The sequence below is a fragment of the Macrobrachium rosenbergii genome, chromosome 12, assembly GCF_040412425.1.
Source record: "Macrobrachium rosenbergii isolate ZJJX-2024 chromosome 12, ASM4041242v1, whole genome shotgun sequence".
Taxonomy (NCBI): Eukaryota; Metazoa; Arthropoda; class Malacostraca; order Decapoda; family Palaemonidae; genus Macrobrachium; species Macrobrachium rosenbergii.
In genome coordinates, this window is record NC_089752.1 from 33,480,183 (window position 1) to 33,501,763 (window position 21,581).

Below are 21,581 nucleotides of genomic sequence, written 5' to 3' on the forward strand. Positions count from 1 at the left end.
GCAGCGGTACTGTGTGGTGCACGGCAGGGGCAGCCGAGACCTGGGTATCCAGGTGCGAAGCCACCGACATGGGGAGCTTGGCGAAACCTGACATGGTGACCGAGGTGGTGGGGAGTGTCGCTGCGGTGTGAGTTGTCACTGGAGTGCTGGACAGATGTGACACCACACCCTCCAGTGACAGGGCGCCAGGTAGGCCCAGGTGTAGCCAGGTTGATGAAATGTCTGCTGCCTGGCTATCCAACCCAAAATCTGAAGCAAAAGTCGGGTTAGGCTAGGAAGTCTCCACCCGCTCTGGAGGAAAAAATTCCCCTCCAGAACGGGAAGAGACCCCCGAGAGGATGCCCCGGTCCACCTCTCCCCCACGCCCTTCCACACCCGATGAAACGAATGAAGAAGGGGAGGGGGAGTCCTTATCCAAAGGAGAGGGAGCAAGCAGGGGAAGCTCATCGGGAGGGAGAAACGAACCCGACACATTCGCCACCACCGGAGTCGTCGGGGGCGTATTACCCTCGGACGATTCCTTGGCAAGCTTACGACAGTAACGTCTCCTCCCCTCGAACTTCCTCCATTGCTCAGGGGACCAAGAGCAACACTCACTACAAGGAGCGTAGCGCGAACACACACGCCCTCTGCAAGATAGGCAGAGAGAGTGTGGGTCCCTGTCGACGCTAGGCCTAAATGAATCACATTTCTTGCCTCCCATCCCAGAACACACACGCTGGGGATAGGAAGGCTTAGAAGGCTTGTCCATATTCATTGATAAATAAAAAACAAAGACTTCCCACCAAAAAAGGAGAAAAGAGGCAGTCAGGCAGAGAGCGAAGAACAACGTCCGCATTCTATGACAGTGGAAAGCAAATTTGGAATGTTTACATCCAGGCAAGCAGTACTTCCGCCTCCTGGACAGTAGCCAACTGCCTAACCACCTTGTTTGAAATTCAACGGCCGTTTCCAACCTATGCCTGAAAGTAATCCCTAATGTAAAGGACCGAGGGTTTGTATATTGTGTCGGAACAATCCACTTTTAATGCTGATTTTCTAAAACATAACAATTTTTGAAAGTAAATTGTATTTTTCCTAACTATACAAACCCGAGGTCCTTTACATTAGGAGATACTTTCAGGCGTAGGCTGGAAAACGGCCGTTGAACTTCAACAACGTGGTTAGGCAGTTACTGTCCGGGAGGCGGAGCACCGCCCCCGGATGTAAACATTCCAATTTGCCTTTCGCCCATGTACAGATTGAGGGGTGGCATGAGGTGGGCATAACTGTAAAGGACCTCGGGTTTGTATAGTTAGGAAAATACAATTTACTTTCAAAATTGTTATTTGTTCCGACACAATATACAAACCCTCGGTCCTTTACATTAGGAGACTTACTGATTGGAGGGAGGAATCTGAAAAAGTCTCTCTGAACTGACTGGAGTTCACCACCTTGTCTTCCCTTCCTGGTCGTAAGAGCGAGGAAGGGAAAAATCACCTCTGACAAAAGATCGGGTTGTAAGAAACGCAAGATCTATGTCAGACTTGTGGGACCCTTTGCATGAAAGAGGGAAACGTCAGTTCATGCGAAGTAGGCTAGGAAGAAATGACGTCGGATGACAATAAGGCAAATACAAGCATTGGGTTTGTCTCAAAGTCATTTACTCTTTCCTCCTTGCAAGAGAAAGGAGTGGGGTTGCTTCTATAACCTGAAAGGAAATAGAACGGAAGCTCACGTTATGTGCTTACCTGCCTCGATCGCCCTCGGTCCAGCTTGTAACGGCACGTCCGCTCCCTGCCCGTGGGAAGAGAGCTTAGGATAGGGAGAAGGAAAAGAGGCCAGTCACTCAACAAGCATCTCCCCAATCCTTACCGTACAACATAGGCGAGATGCAACCTGTCCCGTTAGGGGAGCTGGATAAGCTACACAACTTGTTGAGCAGCCACCACAGGACCCAAGGAAAAAGTGTCCAAGGACTTATGTGCAACATCCCGGAGGTAAAGGAAGTGAAGGTAGTCTGTCGGGACCACACACCTGCCTTCAGTACCTGTGGTACCGACATATTCTTCCGAATGCGAGGATGGACCAATGCTGCGGACCTCGTGAGCTCTCGGACGAAAGCACATGGTGTCGCCTTCTCCTGCAGCAGAGTGCGCTCTCCTTATTGTCTCACGAAGCCAAAAAGAGATGGTGTTCTTGGACACTTTTTCTTGGTCGAGCCGGTGCTAACGAAGAGTCGCCGACACTCAGGCCGGAGGTGCCGAGTCTTCTTCAGATAGCGCCGCAGCACCCTAACAGGACACAGTAACATCTCGTCTGGATCATTATCTACGAAGTCCTCTAGGGAGGGGATCGTGAAGGACTCGAACCGTGCGTCAGGGACCGAAGGATTCTGAGTCTTCGCTACAAAATCCGGGATGAAATCGAGCGTAACTGATCCCCATCCCCTTGAGTGTTTTACATCAAAGGAAAGTCCATGAAGTTCGCCAACTCTCTTCGCCGACGCCAGGGCAAGCAAGAAAACGGTCTTGAGGGTCAGATCCCTGTCTGACGACTCTCTTAAAGGCTCGTAAGGTGCACGAAGTCAGGCTCCTTAGAACGAGTCACATCCCACGCAGGGGGCCTGAGATCCCTGGGTGGGCAAGACCGCTCAAGCTTCTCATGAGTAGAGAAATCTCGAAAGAGGAAGAGATGTCTACTCCTTTCAGCCGCAAGACTAGGCCGAAAAGTGCGCGCGGTAGCCTTTACTGCTGAAATGGAGAGAAGCTTCTCTCGGCGAAGGAAGACGAGGAAGTCCGCGACCTGCTGAACAGTAGCTCTGACCGGAGAGATACCCCCTGACGACACCAACCACAGAAGACGGACCACTTTCCCTGGTATACCGCTGCGGAGGATCTTCTGAGGTATCCTGCCATCTCTGTTGCTGCGCTGGCGTGAAAAGCCTCTCGCCGCAAGAGATGGTGGATAACCTCCAGCCGTGAAGACACAGGGAATGCACTGCCAGGTGGAACCGCTGTGCGTGAGGTTGACGCAGAAGGTTGGGCCAGGGGGAATCTCTCTCGGTGCCTCGGAGAGGAGAGCTAGCAGGTCCGGGTACCAATTGGCCTGAGGCCATTTGGGTGCCACCAGAGTCATTCTGAGATTCGGGGTGATCATCACTCGGCTGATTACCCGACGAATCAGACAGAATGGAGGAAAGGCGTACGTGTCGAGGTTGTCCCACGGATGTTGGAAAGCGTCCTCCGCAGCGGCCCATGGGTCCGCACGACCGAACAGAAGACCTGAAGTTTTCTGTTGTGCCGGGTGGCGAACAGATCTATCACTGGGCGCCCCACAGGTCGAACAGCCTTTCCGCTACTTCCTGATGGAGGGACCATTCGGTCCCTACCACCTGGCTCTGGCGGCTGAGCTTGTCCGCCACTACATTCCTCTTGCCTGGAATGTATCTGGCTGACAGCTCTACCGAGTGAGCTACTGCCCACTCGTGCACCTGCATTGCCAACTGATGAAGCTGATGGGACACCAGTCCCCTGCTTGTTGACATATGCCACTACCGTGGTATTGTCGCTCATCAACACCACGGAGTGTCCCATCACTCGATCCTGGAACTCCTGGAGAGCCAGGAAGGCCGCTGAGCTCCAGAATATTGATGTGAAGGTGCTTGTCGTCTCGGTGCCACACTCCCGAAGTCAGCAACTCCTCCAGGTGTGCGCCCCATCCTCGGTCGATGCGTCCAAAACAGAAGCATGTCCGGAGGGGGAGTATGCAGGATACTCCTATTAAGAGGTTCCTGTCGTCCAACCACCAGTGGAGGTCCTTTCTCACTTCCTCGGAAAGAGGAATGAGGAAGGACTGGGGTCTCGGGACTGGGACCAGAGCTCCTTTAGTCTCCACTGAGAGACCGCAAGTGAAGACGCCCGTGAGGAACTAGCTTTTCTAATGACGACAGGTGACCGATGACGACTTGCCATTGCCGAGCTTGTTGCTCCTGTCGAGACAGGAACAACTGTGCTGCCTCCTTGAACTTGCTGATACGAGAGTCCGAGGGAAAGACTTTTGCTGCCACCGTGTCTATCAGCATGCCCAGGTATTTCGTCCTCTGCTTGGGGGTGAGATCTGACTTCTCCAGATTTACCACGATCCCTAGATCCTGGCAAAACTCGAGGAGACGATCCCTGTCCTGTAGCAACTGCGAGCGAGAGCTCGCCAGGACTAGCCAGTCGTCGAGATACCTCAGAAGACGTATCCCGTCTTGAGTGCGAGTGGGCCCAAGCTGACACGAGAGAAACACTCGTGAACACCTGGGGAGCGGTCGAGAGCCCAAAACAAAGTGCCCTGAATTGGAAGACCGACTCCCCGAGGACGAAGCGGAGGTACTTGCGCGAGGACGGATGGATGGGTATTTGAAAATACGCATCCTTCAAGTCCACCGTAAGCATGAAGTCGTTCTCCCTGATGGAGGCCAGCACCGATCGTGCTGTTTCCATCGTGAACCGAGTCTGGCGAAGGAAACGGTTCAAAGGAGAGAGGTCTATGACTGGTCTCCATCCCCCTGATGCCTTCTCTACGAAAAGATCCGCTGTAAAAGCCTGGAGACTGGTCCGACACGACTTCTACAGCATTCTTGCTCAGCATGGCTTGCACTTCTTGCTGTAGTGCGATGTCCTTCAACGAACCTGAAAGATAAGTTTGGAGATGGACCGGAGTGTAGGTGAGGGGAGGCCGAGACTCGAAGGGTAGGAGATATCCCTCCCGAAGAACATCCACTATCCAGGTCTCGGCTCCATGTCGCTGCCACGTTGCCCAATGGCTCGACAGGCAACCCCCCACCTTTGGCAGCTTCTGGGGGGGAACGCCGAACCTAGCGTTTCCCCTTCTTCTTACCCTTGCCCCCTCTACCGGATTGGAAAGGGGGCTGAAAAGGACGGGAGTAACCCCCTTTCGAGGAAGAAGAAGGCTGGGTGTTTCCTCGGGACCCCTTCAAGACTGGGACTTCTTAGGGGCCGAGGAAGGGCCAGCCTGGCCCAAGACCTGGCTGCAGTGGAACGAAGAAGACCCGGAGGTCTTAACCACTGCCTGGTGGACAAGCCGTCGTTCTCATCGGCACTGCGTTTGTCTCACCGCGGCATCCACCAACTCTCTAGGGAAGAGAGAGAGGAACCCAGCAACGGTCCATTCCGCAGAGCGATTGCCGACTGGGACCTACAGACTTGGCAAAGCGAGAGAGAACGGCGTCTCTTCGCTTTAACACCAAGTTTGCCCACAGGTTTGCAGTCTGGTGGGCAAGGTAGGAAATAGCCCTACCTCCAGACTGGCACAGTCTCCCAAAAGCAGAGTCCTCCCCAGGTGCGATGGCGCCTGAGGAAGCGGCTACCTTCGATACTGTGAAGGACCACAGATCGAGCCAGGAGACTGCCTGAAAGGCCGCCATGGCGGTGGCTTCCAGGGTTGCAGCTTCTTGCTGGGAGAGAGAAACATTCTCTGCCGACAATTGCTGCAACGAAAGACCCGGATCCAGACGAGTCAGGTCCGGGTCAACCTGTTTAGTCAGCAACGCCCCTTCTATTGGAGAGTAAAAGCGCTTCTGACGAGGTAGAGGGGAGGAAGAAGCTTCTCCGAGCGGCTCGATCGAAGGAACTGTCTTGCCCAGACACAAGACCGTTCACCTGATCGAGTACCCCCTCGGCAAGCGTGGACCACGGCAGCCCCACCGAAGCCTTGGGTTCCTTCTTAGGACCCCAGAAGGATTCGAGGCGCGAAGGACAATCCACAGATGAAGCCGTGGTCCCTTCCCCGAGGTCATTGTGCCGACGAATCAGCGCTATAACCTCCGAAAAAGTCCTCTGTATTTCGGGGGTGTCCGCATCCTGAGGTAGAGGACCTTCAAGTCCTTCCAGGGTGCGGTCCTCCCGAACTACTCTCCCCGCAGGAGGGAGAACCTCGGCAGACCCCTGAGGATCTTCCTGAACTACACGGGCATAGGACCTGGTCGAGCCAAGGACCGAGCCAGGAACATACCCCCATGCAGTTGAACTCTGAGGAGAACACTCCCCAGAGTTCCTCCTCTCCGACTCACGCCCTTTGGAGGAGACCGAAGGAGCGGAGGGGACAGGGGAGGAAGATCGGGCGCTCCCACTGCCCTTACTGGCAGAACCAGTAGAGGCAGCAGGCCGAGGGCGGTCACCAACCCGCGGTGATGACGGGCCCCTCAGGTCGAGGAGAACGTTTCATCCCAGGTGAAACGGTCTCCCGAGGAGAGCGGAGCGGCTCGCGAGAGCCGAGCCGCGCATTCGCCTCCCCTGAGCCAGTCTGGCGGCGGGCGCGGCCTGGGACTGGGAGGAGTCGAACGCGCGGCTGGCTGGCGCGAGCTTGCGCTGTCCTCTAGACGCGCCCCAGACTTCTTCGAGGCCGGCCTCTCGGAAGACTGAGCAGGGGACTTCTTCCCTGTTTCTCCATGCACTCGGCCCCTCGGGGCTGAAGCATTATCCCGGGAACCTGACCTGGTACTGGATGGAGTGCCAGCAGGAAGAGAAGGGGCACCTGCATGCCCCGGCTCTTTCTCTCGTCCACGCCCTGGTCTGTACGGGCGAGAAGTGTCCACCGTAACAGACTGGGGTATCCTGGTCTCCTTGGAGACCCGGGTACTGGAGCAACTCGCGAACGAGTCCGACGCGTTTCGCTGGCCTTAGAAGCAGGAGGTTTCTTAGGCGCAGCGGGGAGAGTGCCGACCTTGGTCTGCACACCCTTGGTTCCCGCTGCCCTGGCCCGGAGGCCGAACAGCGGTTCCCTGATCCGAAGATCGGGAAGAACCAACGAGAACCCACTGCCTTCTGTGTGGAAGGAGACAGACCCTTAGAAATCTCAGTGCGAGGTTTCTTAGGGGGGGGAGAGACAGACTTCTTCTTCTTCGGCCGCGAAGCCTTGGAAGAGGAAGAGGAAGAAGCAGCAGATGACGACGACGATGAAGACGAAGATGAAGACGACGACGACACCTTCCTAGACCTCTTCTTCTTCTTCTTCTTCACCATCTGCTTCAGGAAAGCAGTCAGATCACCAATCCAAGAAAGCGAAGACGCGGACTCAGGAACAGCAGGAACAGGAACAGCGGGAGGGGCCACAACAGCAGAAGGTGCAACCCGGGCAGAGACGGCGGAGCTCGGACCAGCAATTGCCTGGGCAGCGAGCCGCGTGGTCGCCAGGAACCGGCGTGGGCGGGGCCAGGGATGCAAGCGCCGCCCCTCCCGCATGCAGATCTGGTACGGGCCGCGCCAAGGTCGCTGGAAAGGGAACTGAGGCAGACGAAGGGCCGGGCTGGAGAGACAGACGAGGAACCGTATCCAAGGCCAGGCCATGTTCAGCAACGGGGGCAGCAACAGTCACATACGGGTACGATGACGTCACCATGTAGGAGGGGCCAGTGCGCGAGAATGGTGCCAGAAAGCCAGGTGGCAGGGGAACAGTGTGCTGGCCCGCGGATGACGCCGATACCTGGGTGTCCAGATGCGCAACTGAAATCGGCATCTGGACAAACCGCGAAAAGGTGACAGTCGTGGTAGTGGCTGTTGCTGCCGTGTGGGTCGTGACTGGAGAGGGGCCATGGGAGCCAAACCTTCCAGAGCCGAGCCAGGTAGGCCCGGTGCAGCCAGGTGAACTTGGTATCATCGTCTGGCTATCGAGCCCGGTACCTGAAGCAAAAGTCGGGTTAATAGAAGAAGCCTCCACCCGCTCGAAGGGAAAACTCCCCTCCGAACGGGAAGAGACTTCCAGATGAAGCCGCGGTCCAACTCTCCCCGTGCCCTTCCACAAACGAAGAAACGTAAGAGGAAGGGGAGGGGGAATCCTCACCAGGAGAGGGAGCAAGAAGAGGAAGTTCGCTGGGAGGTAGAAACGAACCCGAAACATCGCCACCAACGGGGTCGTCGGGGCGTATTTCCCTCGGACGACTCCTTGGTAGGCTTACGACGGTAAGATCTCCTCCCTTCGAACTTGCCCCATTGCTCGGAGGACCACAAACAACACTCATTACAAGTAGAGTCGCGTGAACACACCCGCCCCCTGCAAGATGTGCAGAGAGCGTGTGGGTCCACATCGACTCTAGATCTAAAGGAATTACACTTTTTCCTCCCACCCCAGGACATACACGCTGGGGATGGGAGGATTTAGATGATTTATCCATAACACAAAAATGAAAAAAGGAAAATTCCCACCAAGAATGATGAAGAAAAAAAATGCAGTCAGGCAGAGAGCGAAGAACAACGTCCGTGCGCTACGACGGCCGAAAGCAAATTGGAATGTTTACATCCGGGCAGGCGGTGCTCCCGCCTCCCGGACAGTAACTGCCTAACCACCTTGTTGAAGTTCAACGGCCGTTTTCCAGCCTACGCCTGAAAGTATCTCCTAATGTAAAGGACCGAGGGTTTGTATATTGTGTCGGAACAATATGCCATTTTCAAGACAATCAGCCTTAGTTCCCTTGTTGACTTCAAGTCATACACACGTTAACTATAGTCCCTTTCATTTACTGTAATGCCATGAAAATCAGCAAATTCTCTTTACAACTATATGCAGACAATAAGACAGGTAAATGAGGGGTTGTAAACTATACAGGTGTTGATAACCAAGTAATAGGAAACTGGTCAGGTAGTTGTGAACAAAAAGACGGTTGTTACAGGTGAGACCAGAATGTGTGAAGGATATCTCTCAGTAAATAATCCACCCATAACCTATTTCGGGATGGAGAAGCCTTAACTTCCACTTCCCAAGCATGAGATAGAGTAACTTTAACAAAGGTTAAAGGGGTCCTGGGGATACTGGTCAAGTAGTACATAACAGGTAGATAAGTGTAGGCTGGAGGCGGTTCACCTAGTACACCCAGGTGAAGTTACATTATATTTGGATTTATTATTTTTATGTATTGTTTTACCTTTTTTTTTTTATTAATCTTTTTTCTGGCAATGCCAAACAGTTATCCCACTGCTAACCTTGTGTTTTGGGTGTATTTCACCATCACTTTTGTTACTATACAGTTAGTTTCCTTTTTCTTCACTTAAATTCCCTGTTTATCTCTATGGTTCTTTCTACAGTACACTGGTAAAGGGGTATGGATAGGAGACAGCACAAAATGAGTGGTTTGCCCCAACAATAATCATGAAAAACTTTTAACCTAAAATTCTACAAATGTTTCAAGTTAAAAATTAATTAGAGAAGTTATTATATAGATTTCTAGTTGCATGACAAAAGCTATCTGTACACTAGTCTTTTAATGATATAGATGCTAGGTACTACTGAAATTTTGTGTATCTTCATCACCATGATACCAGATTAAAATATATTGTACTGTACTAGTAAGAACAAAAGACATATCCAAAACAATAATACATACCAGCAAACTTTACTACGACAGACCTCTCACTCCAGCTAGCAACAGCCAGTTGACCTTTTGTTAATGGTGACAACAACCTGTCCCCTGCCAATCGCCACTCATGAACAGCCTCTTCCACTGCTGCAATGAAGCGTTCCCATTCTGAAGCTGTGGTGAAATCCACAATTTCAAAAACTTCCTGGTCCTACAGTGAGAAAAAAGCAAGATACAAACATTTTACATGATGAAAATTTACATTATACTGTTAATACCACATGAAAAACATATTTTAAATTTTCACTTGGGAATAAAATCTGAACAATTATGAATAAAAACAGTAACTGATAGCCAATAACCTTACATCTAAATTAATGAGTGAAGAAGTACAATACACTGTACAGTACTGTCAATACACCTCCACATTTCAAGTACCGTATTTATGCAACTTTTGTCATTTCTGTGGTATTAAAGCATAACTTTTGTTAACAGAAGGATATCATACAGTATTACCAATAAATGAGTATTACCAATAAATGAGATTTTACTAACAAAAAAATCTAAACATTTCTTTGTCAACTGGCATACAGTAGTTGAGATGACATGCCAAGGTGAACAGCGAAATACAGTATTGAATATTGAACAATTGAACTGTAAATGAAGTACTAAATTTTGAACTACTAAACGATAAATGAAATGTCCCATTCAGTACTTAACATGAATATTTAGGAAATATCCTATTCAGTACTAAATATGAAATATGAATTTTGAAATGAATTAAATATTCTGCAGTAAGCATATCATAGCTTTACATATACTGTACTTTTGTTGCTGATGCCATTTGGGAATAGGGCTAATATAAGAATTCCCAGTCAAAAGCTCAATAGGTAATTTCCCCGTACGTGTGTGCAACTGCCATAAGGTAGTTAGTGAGTAATGAGAGAGTTAAATGCAACAGTTGAGCTTGAATATCAATACATTGTGCAATGACAGAAGCACTTTGACGTACTAGATATTTTGTATAAATTGGAAATTTTGGTCATGTCTGAGCTGATGTGCGATAAATGTCATGGCAATGCCCAACCTGCCTTGTCCCAAGCCCAAAACGGTACGTCACTTCAGCTTGAATGAGCTCAAGAGTCGTCCGGCTACAAAACAAGTGGTTTACCACATAATGGTAGATGAAAACAACCAATCCACAAGTTACTGTTAGAAAGTTGCCCTTATGATTTAGGTCTGTGTAATGCTATTTTTCATGTTCATTGAGAAAAAATTTCTCGGCACCTTCAAGGTTAGTCTGGCCTTCGACGTGGGCTAGGCTAGTAAGGGTTACGGCTCGCTTGGAGGGTCTGGCTCCCTTCCCAGTTCAGATTAGGGTTGGTCTGCTTAGGTCATTTTCCCTCTGAAAAGCCTACTACAGCTAAGGGTAGCCTAGGCCATAGGCTACTATGTGGCCCATATGTCTACACTGGCTCCAGTACTCTTACGCACTTATAAATAAAAGTAAAATAAGTTTTAAACATAACTGTACATGTATTTACCTCAGCATACTGAGTTGCCATTTCAATATGTGCGACTTATACCTTATCCATATAGTACACCAGCGATATGAGCTAGAGAAATGCGTTGCACTATATTGTAGTAGCTATACACTTTGTTTTGACAAGTCTTCAGCACAGCGGCTTCAATTGGAGAGGAGGGTCATCTCTTAAACAAACCACAAAAATGTTTTGTTTCTGTTTACCCCTGTCAGTGTTGAATGAAACGTTGCGGCTCCAATTTCAAACTGCTTAAAAGGCGGAGAAGGTTGCCATATTTTTCTAGTGGAATTATCGTACTGAGGCCTCAAAACTATCGTATTTATGATATAATTATCGTACACTTCCCTACTGATGTATGTTATACAGTAGAAAGGCATAAAACATTTTCTAGTGCTAATTTAGGCACTTACTATTGTACTTACCAGTAAGACATGTCATGATGATACCCAATAAATTTATTGCATAAAAGCTGCACCTGAAAAGTTCTAGTAATTAAAATAATAAATACTTTAAGATGAAGCCTATGCAAAACTAGAAGGAAGAATATAGCAGTAATTCATTTATGGGACCTTCTTAATTTATTCAAAACAAAACATTATATAATTAATTTCCACTCCTGAATACAAAATATTATTGAAGACAATATAATTATCCAAAAATTCAAAATAAAAGATACAACAATTGCAATAAAAAAAGGAGCAGAATTATCGTACAAATGCGTACGGTACTGCATGTGCTATCGTACATCGTACAAAGGCCCAAATTATCGTACATGTATAATAATTATCGTACGATTGGCAACCTGGGAACTTTAGGGTGTGTGTGTGCATGCGATGTTAATATTTTTTTTTGGCGTGAGAGTGTTGAGCAGAGTTGCCAAACCCGCTGTTTACCCGCCCAACTGGGCTACTTTTGAACTGCTTGCCGAGGCCTATGAAATGGTGCCGCTACTTACCTAAATTTGGGCTACTTTGGTGACACAAAGCCGCGGCATCACTAAATCCGTTTTATAGGCCTTTACAAATGTAATATTTCATATATTTATTGTACAGCAACAGAAAGACGTATACTGAATCTACCTCTGTTTTGGATTTTAATGAATACTGTTTCAAGTATAATAATGAAATATTACAGATATTTTTCGTTTTACCAGTTGGTTGATCAGACTGTCGCCGTCTAGACACTAAACAGGACTTGAGGCGTTCGAAATATGAGTCAGTGGTCAGATTCATTTTTCCCATTCAGTGAGAAGGTTGACTGCGTTAAAATGCCAAAAAGAGTGCAACTGAAGAGTTTATAAGAAACATTATAATCCTAAATGGGAAAGTGAAGAACTCTTGAAAGATTGGGTTAAAAGTGTTCCTGGAGATGAAACAAAAGCACGATGTCGTTTTTGCAATGCTGTCATAAGAGCTCACCATTCAGATTTAATGAAACATGCTAATACTGGGACCCATAAACCATATGTAAAAGCAAGGGAAAGCAATGTTACGAGGTTTTTGGCCCGTACTTCATCTCAGCAAACCAAGCAGACTGACATCAGCCAAAAAGCTACGGATTTGAAACTTTCAGTGTGCACTGCTTGCCATACCTCAATAAATTCTATCGATCACATTGGGGAGGTAAACGAATGTGGAAAAAGCTGTAATTGTAATAAAAAATACACTATCCAATCAGTTTCATGTTGGATAAAAAATTTGGCTACTTTTCAAGCTATTGCCGCGGTTTTTAAGGCTTTTTACCGCGGTTTGACTATAAAGTTATTTGGCAACCCTGGTGTTGAGAGATACTGTTTGTGGCAGTGGCACGTAGCCAGGCATTCCTGTAGTTGGGAAAGGGGTCGATTTCTTATAAATCTCTACCTGCTTGTTAACCACTTAAGTTCAGTGTGTAGACGGGGACATTGATATTCAAATTTATTGGGTAATTGATTGATAACTTTTAAATTCCCTGGAGAGAGACACCAAACAATTACATACATAGTTATAGATGATATGCAAAGCTGTTCTAACAATATCCAGAAATAAAGATAAGCAGAAAAATTAATAGAAAGGAAATGAAATAAAACTGGTAACCAAATTACTGATTAACTGAGAAGTAACATCACCACCATTATGTACTGTAGGCCCAGGTGGACATCTTTACACCAATAGGCCTACTCTTTCCAATTCGAGCTTTCTATGGTGGAGCCTTGCGAAAATATCAGCTGCTTGATCCCCGAGTAGTGGGGCAGATAAGAGTAATTTTTTAGAAGAATCGTGCAAATGATGATACAAACATCAAATTTGGCACAATTGCTCTCCAAGGGATACTAATCAAACCTGCCCGATTGGCCAATTGAAAATCCAAAATGGCGGCCATTTTTCAAGATGGCCGCCAAAATAACCACCCGAAGTTGATGTTTTGCTTAGAAATATTTGTAGTTGTCCGAATTGCATGATCTAAGTGTGGATTCCTATGTTTTTAAGCGTGCTGATGTATATTTTCTAGTTTATAACATGGTTAAGGCACTGTATCAAAGGAGTGATTGTCAGGCACTACCAAGGCACATTCGTGACATCACTGCTGTGAAACTCGACATGGTGTTCAGTGTCAGCTAAGTAGGAAATTTATGTTGGCATCACACTGCAACAACCTACTAGTATCCCAAATGCTGCCTAATCAACCCCAAATCAGTTAGGCAGCCGCACCTGAATGGACAGGACGTGCCAGCGCGGGAGAGATGAACCAAGGATAACAGGGTTTTAGTCATCTGGATGGTGTTCAGATTGCACGGGACTTATGACACTGGACGAACGATCGGACTAGGTGCATGACACAGTGCAAGAACCTAGTTGTATCCCATACAGGAAAGCGCCTATTGTATATTACAGGACATAAGAGGCCTATTAAACTATTACATGTACAGGGTGGTAAAATGATAAACCCTCGACCCTGAACGTCATCGTAATCATGGATGCGAACTCTACTGGACGGTCATGGAAAACAGACTGGACCAAGTGTTGCCTATGTCAGGAGGTTAAGAAAGAGATCTAAAATTTCCTCAGGCCATTCCTGCCAGAAGAGGGGATGATGGATATGTGAACCTGGCAAAGAATATTCCTCTGTCTCACTCACTCAATGCGCTACCAATCAAGCTAGACCCTGCAAGACTTGATGAAGGTTCTGGGATAGAGGAAACGTTGAGAAAAAATTAGGCACAATATCATGAGAGTTGCAGGCTTCTGTTCAACAACACAAAGTTACACCAAGCTGAAAAAAGAGCAAGTCATGTATACTAGTGATGAGGGCGGCAGAAGTAAGATTCCACGAAAGCTCCAAGAAACTAAAACAACAGAATGCTTCTTCTGCGAAACTGAAGGAGGGGAGCTTAGAGAAGCAATGACAATGCAAGTGAATAGGAGAATAAATGAATGTGCCAAAACACTCAGTGATACAAAACTTCTTGCCAAACTAAGTGCAGGAGATGTCGTAGCCCAAGAAGTGAAGTATCACCCTGGCTGTTTGGTGGCATTGTATAACCGAGAATGGGCATACCTAAAGGTGCAGGAGCAAGAAAAAGCACAGGAACACTGGAGGGATGCATATCCAATTGCTTTCTCTGAACTAGTCACCTACATCTGCAAGATGAAAAATGCCAGTGAGAGGCCACCGATTTTCAAGCTTGCTGATTTGACCAAGCTTTACAAGCAGAGGCTGGAGCAGCTTGGTGTTGACTCGCCTGATGTTCATCCTACTCGACTCAAGGATCAGCTGCTTTTGCACATTCCACAGCTGCAAGCTAATCGCCAAGGGTGAGAAGTTCTGTTGGCTGTTGAAACTGATGTAGGTTCAATCCTATCAGAAGCATCCCATTATAGTGAAGTGATCCATCTAGCAAAAGCCGCTGGGATAATAAGACAAGACATGCTCCATCAGAAGTTGAATTTCAGCAGCTATTTTCATGACAAAGACTTAGAACAGGCTGTGGCACCATCACTGCTTCAGTTTGTATGCATGATCGAACATGGTGCAGACATCAAGTCCCAACTCCATCATGGAGCGTCGAAATCAGATTTTGCTATATCACAACTTCTACAGTGCAACTGCTTCGCCAAACACAAGGAAGGAATGGATGTCCACAGGCATTCCAAGGACCAGGAGCCACATTTTGCAGTCTACATGGGCCTGTATGTGTTTGCCAAGACGAGGAAGAGACAAATAACTGAAATGCTCCGTGAGAATGGGCTCAGCATATCATATGACGGAGTCCTAGAAATCTCAGCACAGTTAGGAGAAGCAGTTGTTGCACAGTATGTGGAAGATGGAGCAATCTGTCCCCAGTCTTGAGAAAGAATTTGTTCACAACTGGAGCAGTTGACAACATAGATCATAATCTGACTGCGACCACAGCTGAAATATCTTTACACGGTACAAATGTGTCCATTTTCCAGCATCCAAACACAGGAAATCCTGGTGATGAACGTGAGCCACTCAAGGTAGATATAGAGTCAAAAATGAAGGTTAAAAAAGTTCCAGAGCTTCCAGAAGCATACACCAATATTCAACCAGCATACATCACCAAAAAACCCCAATCCTCCTCCAGTTGCAAGCCAATCCTTACCAGCACCAGAGTCAATCAGGTCACATTTGAAAGAAGAATGTTCTTGGTTGGAGGAAGTCTTCCTCACTGAGAATGTGGCTGACGCAGTCAGCATCACATGGTCAGCATATCATGCAACACAGAAAAGGAGCCGTCCATTTGAAGTGAGCATATCAGCAATGGTGCCTATGTGGCGAGACCAGGCACACTCTGTTGCAACTATCAAGCATGCCATGGAGAAGGTCCGTGAAACAGTGGCTTTTCTGAACCCACAGCAGACACCTGTAATTGTTGCTGACCAACCATTGTATCCTCTGGCAAAACAAATACAGTGGAAGTGGCAAGAATATGGAGGGGACAAGTTTGTTGTCATGTTCGGAGGCCTTCATATAGAAATGGCTTCACTGAGATCAATAGGAACATTACTACGAGACAGTGGGTGGACCAGTGCCATTGTGGAAGCAGGGGTGGCCTCATCTGGTACACCAGAGTCTTACCTGTCTGTATCCAGTGTCGCAAAGACAAGGCAAGCACACCAGATTACAGCATGCAGCTTGTACAAACTGATGAAGAAGGCATATCATGATTTCTGCTCTGAAGAGTCTAGCATATCAAAAATAACCTTTGAGGATTGGTGTGAAAAACGGAAGAAAGAGAGTCCGCAGTTCCAATTCTGGAGTCAGGTGCTGGACATGGGACTCAAAATATTCATCCGCATCCGCTTATTCAGAGAAGGAGACTTCAACTTGTACCGTGAAGCACTTTCAGAACTGGTGCGTTACTTCTTTGCAAATAACAATGTTAACTATGCCCGGTGGATCAGTATTCACCTCCGAGATATGATGCCACTCGAACAACAACATCCAGACGTGGCCAAGGAGTTTCAGAATGGTAACTTTGTCATCCACAAGCCAAGAAGAGAATTCTCTGGCATGGCGATTGATCAAGCGCACGAGCACAATAATGCAGTGATCAAAGGTGACGGAGGAGCAATTGGGCTGACAGAACACCCGTCAGCACTTTGTAGGTGGATGGTCGCTGGACCTGAAGTTAGTCGTCTACTAGCTGGATATGAGGCCATGTCTGGTATGAAGGATGCCACATACAGCAGCAGACACCACGAGCAGGCACCGAGTGCCCAGAAATCTTTCTTTGAAAAGGTGAAATCACTCTCTGCAGTAATGCAGGAGATGGGTAACCCATTCCAAGAAGAATAAGCAGACCTGATGGTGTTAGATACAAAGAACATTGCAGACCCAACTCTAGCTGAAATGGTAGCTACACATCACCAGCAAGGCAAAGAGCAGTTGCTATCATTTATGAAAGGGCTAGAGGGTGAAGCTGAAAGTCTTTTCTATCATCCAATCAAGAAGAACCCTATTTCATTCTTCAAACAAGAACAGGCTGAGGGAATTTCTAAGGAGAAAGTCCTTAAAGATGAATGTCAGTTATTCTCGCGACTGTTCATCTCAAGCCAGAACAGGCAGTGTGACTTGCAAGAATTCTTCAAACACGAGAATCAGTCATATCCTGCATCTCTCAGTGACAGCAGCAAGCTTCATACGTGTCAGAAGTCACAGCTGGTTGAAATTCTTGAAGCGCAAGTGAATGTCCCAGTGGGAGAACCAAAGGGAGATACAATCATCATTGACGGCTCAGCACTTATCAGTGCCTCACCTCCATGTACTTCAAAGACATTTAATGACTATGTCAAAGAAGACATCATCCCAAAGGTGGAATCTTACGGTGCTCGGTACAAGCAGGTGGACATAGTCTTTGATGTATACAAGAAATCAAGTCTGAAATCAGAGACAAGGTCAAAAACGGGGAGAGGAATCAGAAGAAGAGTGACAGGAACAAGCAAGACACCAGGAAACTGGCAAAGCTTCCTTCGTGACCCCAGCAACAAGACTGAACTGTTTCACTTCCTGGCCGAAAAGATGTGTGAAGCAGAAACGACAAGCACAGTCATCATCACAAAAGGAGAGGATGCCATTAGCAACACAGTGAAGTCTTTAGATGCTGTGTCCCCATGTTGTCATGAAGAAGCTGACAGTCGAATAGTTGTTCACACTAGGGATGCAATGACTGACGGGAGCAATATAATCATCAAGGCTAATGACACAGATGTGCTAGTCATAGCAATATCTGTACTGCCATCCTTCCAGAAACTAGGTCTTCAGGAAATGTGGATTGCCTTTGGCCAAGGAGCCCATATGCGATGGATTCCAGTCCACGAGGTAGTTTCTGCAGTTGGGCTTGAGAAAGCTAGAGCGATCCCCTACTTTCACGCATTCACTGGATGTGACATTGTGTCTGCCTTCCGTGGGAAAGCAAAGAAATCTGCATGGCAGACTTGGAATGTATTTGATGATATTACTGAAACATTCATCAATCTCAGCCAGCATCCAACATTGATTCGTGATCTTGACATGCAGAGGCTGGAAAGTTTCATTGTCCTCATGTACGACAGATCAAGAGCAGCCACTGGTGTGGACAAAGCAAGACTAGATCTGTTTGCCCACAAGCAGAGGCCGTACAACTCAATTCCACCAACACAGGCAGCCCTCAGAGAACATGCAAAGCGTGCAGCCTACCAGGCTGGGATCATCTGGGGCCAAGCAACCCACTGTAATCCACACATGAGCAGTCCAGCTGAATGGGGGTGGACACAGAAAGGAGAAGCATGGCAGATACATTGAACAACACTACCACCGATTGCAGCAAGCTGTCAAAAATTGACAAAGTGTTCCTGTAAGAAGGTTTGCAAAGGAAGATGCAAGTGCTCTCAGGCAGAGCTTCCCTGCACATCACTCTGCAGCTGCACATGTGAACAGTAGCAGATCGAGACACAGCAGCACGGTATGCATAACTTTGAAAATGTACTAGCCGGGACAAAACTTATGTAAAGAAAGACAAACATCTTGGTGGTCATCTTGAGAAATATGTCTCAGAGTGCTTTTTAAACAGGAAAATACAGTTCAGCAGGTTTCAAAACTTAGGTATCCACACTTAGATCATGCAAATCAGACAACTACAAATATCTCTAAGCAAAACACCTACAGTACTTCGGGTGGTTATTTTGGCGGCCATCTTGAAAATGGCCGCTATCTTGGATTTTCAATTGGCTAATCGGGCAGATTTGATTAGTATACCTTGGAGGACACTTGTGCCAAATTTGATGCTTGTATCATCATTTGCACGATTTTTCTGTTATCTGCCCCACTAGAGATGCACAGGCGTGTCATAACGTGGCGGTAGGGGAAGGGTGCTCTCAGCAATTGCACTTCGTTACTACATTAAGAATAAAAATAAAAACTTGAATAGTCGTCCAAAAAAACAACTGATTTTTCGGTTTTGACTTTATTAGAAATGAGTGTAGCTTTGTTATTGTGGGTCACTGATAGGAAGAAGGAAGCAGGAGTTATAGTCAATAGGGAGAGGAAAAAAAAGTGGTGGAAGTGAAAAAAAAAATTAGTGATAGGCGTATAATAATGATAGCCTACTATTAGGGGATGATGTAATTTCATCATATTTACCCCAGACGCGTTGCTAAGAGTAAGAAAGTATTTAAGGAAAACTGAAAACAGCAATTAGAAAGGTAGAGGATGGAGGGAAAATAATCAATGGAGCAGATATGAACGATAGAGCTGGAAAGGGTAGCAGCACAAATGAAGAGGTTCATTGAGGCCTTTGATTTTGAGTAAAGAAAGGCGGAGCGTACGTACTGGGAAAAGCAGGGTTCTGAATTAGATTGTATAAATGCCTGGTTTGTGAAGAAAGATAGTCTTTCCGTAACCTATGAGAGTGGTCTAATAAAGAGGGAAGACGCAAGCAGTGGTAAATTGAAAATAATTCTTGGCGAGGCAAGAGCGAAACAACATAGGCTGCTAATGATGGACATCAAGATGAGAAATAGAAAACCCAAGGAGAACAGTGAGCAATATGAGAGGTACATAAGAAAAAGACATTAGTTAGGAATAAATTTAAGAGAGGTATGCCAGAAAATATCTGGAATTATATGAAAACATGTGTTAATGGTTCAGAGGAAGCAGTTGGGCGAATAAGTGGCTATGGAGTGTCAAAAGGAATGAAAAGTGGTGATCGAACAGAGAGGTACGGGACTGAGTTAGGTGGAAGTCAAGGGCTTTCAAGGACTGGAAGGTGAGACGTGTGCAAGATGCCGAGGAACGATACAGAGAAGTGAAAAGGGGTGGGGGGTAAACCAAGAGGATATTAGACACGGCTACTGGAGGAGCTACATGGAGTTGAACAGAGAGTTAAGCGCAAAGGAAGGTGAAAAAGATATTTACAAAATATCTAACTCAAGGAAAAAGCAAAGACAAGATCTGGGTCAATTAGCTGTCATCAGAGTCCAAGAAGAAATATCCTGCTGAAAGATGATGACATGAAACGAGGATGGTCTGATCATTACAAGCATTTTTTATAGACAGAAAATGCAGGCGGGATTATGGGGGAGATGGGGAAGGTGGAGGGCCCAGTGTTGCAGATGCAATGAATAAGAGGTAAAGAAGGCTTCAAATAAAATGTAGAATGGCAAAGTTCCAGGTCTATCAGATGTGCAAATTGAAATGTTGAAGACCTTAGTGTGAAGGGGGAAAGAGCGGATACTGGAACTATTAATGCCAAAGACTGGGAAGGAATGGTAAGTGCTTAAACAGAAAGGAGATGTTATGGAGTGTGGTAATTATAGAGGAATCAGGTAAACAGAAAATTTGTTGAAGTTTTTAGAGAGATTAACTGAGAGATTACAAGCAGTAGTCAAGATTCGTGAACAGCAGTACGGCTTCACTAGAGGGAGAGTATAGCTGTTGCCTTTATAGTAAGACGATTATAGGGTAAGAAGCTGGAAGGTAATTGGAAGCTATACTACCAATTTATAGGCCTAGAGAAGGCTTTTGATAGAATACCAAGGGAGGCAGTGTTTTTGGTATTTAAGAAAGAGGAGATTTTGTTGGGAGAAAAAACTGTCACAAGTGTTCATAAATGTTCCAAAAGGTCCACAATAATATAATTGTTAAAGGCTCCAGGTTACGGTGCCGAAGCCGCCGCCTGATGAAGGACTTCTTGCAACATTACGTCAAGCCGTACGGAGATCGAGCAGAATTGCAACCAGGAATATTAAGAGGAGAGGAAATCACCTATAGGTGGTTCACTTAAGGTAGATTCTTGGGCCTACGAAACGTTTGTTTGGCCGCCTCTGATTGGCTGGTGCCGGGAGGTAGGCAGCTCGCTCACTGTTTCATTACGTCTGTAGCTCAGAAAACTAGCAATATGTCTACGTTTCTTCATTTATCTCACGTTATGCACAAGATAGGAAAGTTTTGGTCGCACCGCAGGACTCAGTATTAATTGACAACTAAATCATGATTTCCTGAAATCAATAAGATAAAACACAAAGGAATTACAACGAGTAAAAGTGAAGAGAGAAGCATTTAATTCTTTATGCCTGTTTTTACTTATCATCGGATTTTGCATCATTCATGCGATCAAGATAAAATAAAACTTGTGTTTTCATACAGTAAATTCACCCTGAATGGGCTGGTGCTTTCGGATTTTAGATGCGTATGATATGTGAAGAGAAAATGAAGAATAAGTCTCTTTATGTTGCATCTGTTCTTGACTGAGATTGGCAGTAGTGCTGAGGGACGATGATCTGCAAACAGCAAGAGCTTTGAGGCGCCGTTGACAGTTGCCAATTAGTGATATGAGAAGTTTGCAGTTTCGACAGTATTTACCATACTATGTCATTACATTTTCTGTAAATAAATGCGTAGAGTTCCCATTAGGACTTTCGAACTTTTTCACTCCAATATCATATATGTCCGTATGTCTCGACATATCTGATAAGAAAAAGTTAATAATCAGATGGCTGCATCTGGATGTGTTGGCTTCAATTTAGTCTAGGTGAGAAATTTGCATACTGTAGGCTACATGATAAATAACAGGCCTACATAATTATCAAATGTAACATGTATATAAAGGAATAAACATTCTGGTGTAAGAGTAGCTCAAACAAATTCTGGAAAAGACAATTTTGTATCCGTTACATCACCAATAGATTTTATGGTAAGAAATAAAAAGATGTACTTTCGTT

The 21,581-nt window shown here is 46.4% G+C and overlaps 1 protein-coding gene across 1 annotated transcript in view; it reads right to left on the bottom strand.

Moving 5' to 3' along the window:
* Rab3GAP1 (RAB3 GTPase activating protein subunit 1) overlaps positions 1 to 11,179 on the bottom strand; it is a 123,271-nt gene extending 112,092 nt beyond the window's left edge. The window contains exons 1-2 of the mRNA XM_067112147.1: positions 10,882 to 11,179; positions 9,365 to 9,548 (exon numbers count right to left, since the gene is read on the bottom strand). Of these exons, the coding sequence (XP_066968248.1) occupies positions 9,365 to 9,548; positions 10,882 to 10,902 (205 nt within the window). The 5' untranslated portion in view covers positions 10,903 to 11,179. The remainder of the gene's footprint in view (positions 1 to 9,364; positions 9,549 to 10,881) is intronic.
* Between the last annotated feature and the right edge of the window lie 10,402 nt (positions 11,180 to 21,581).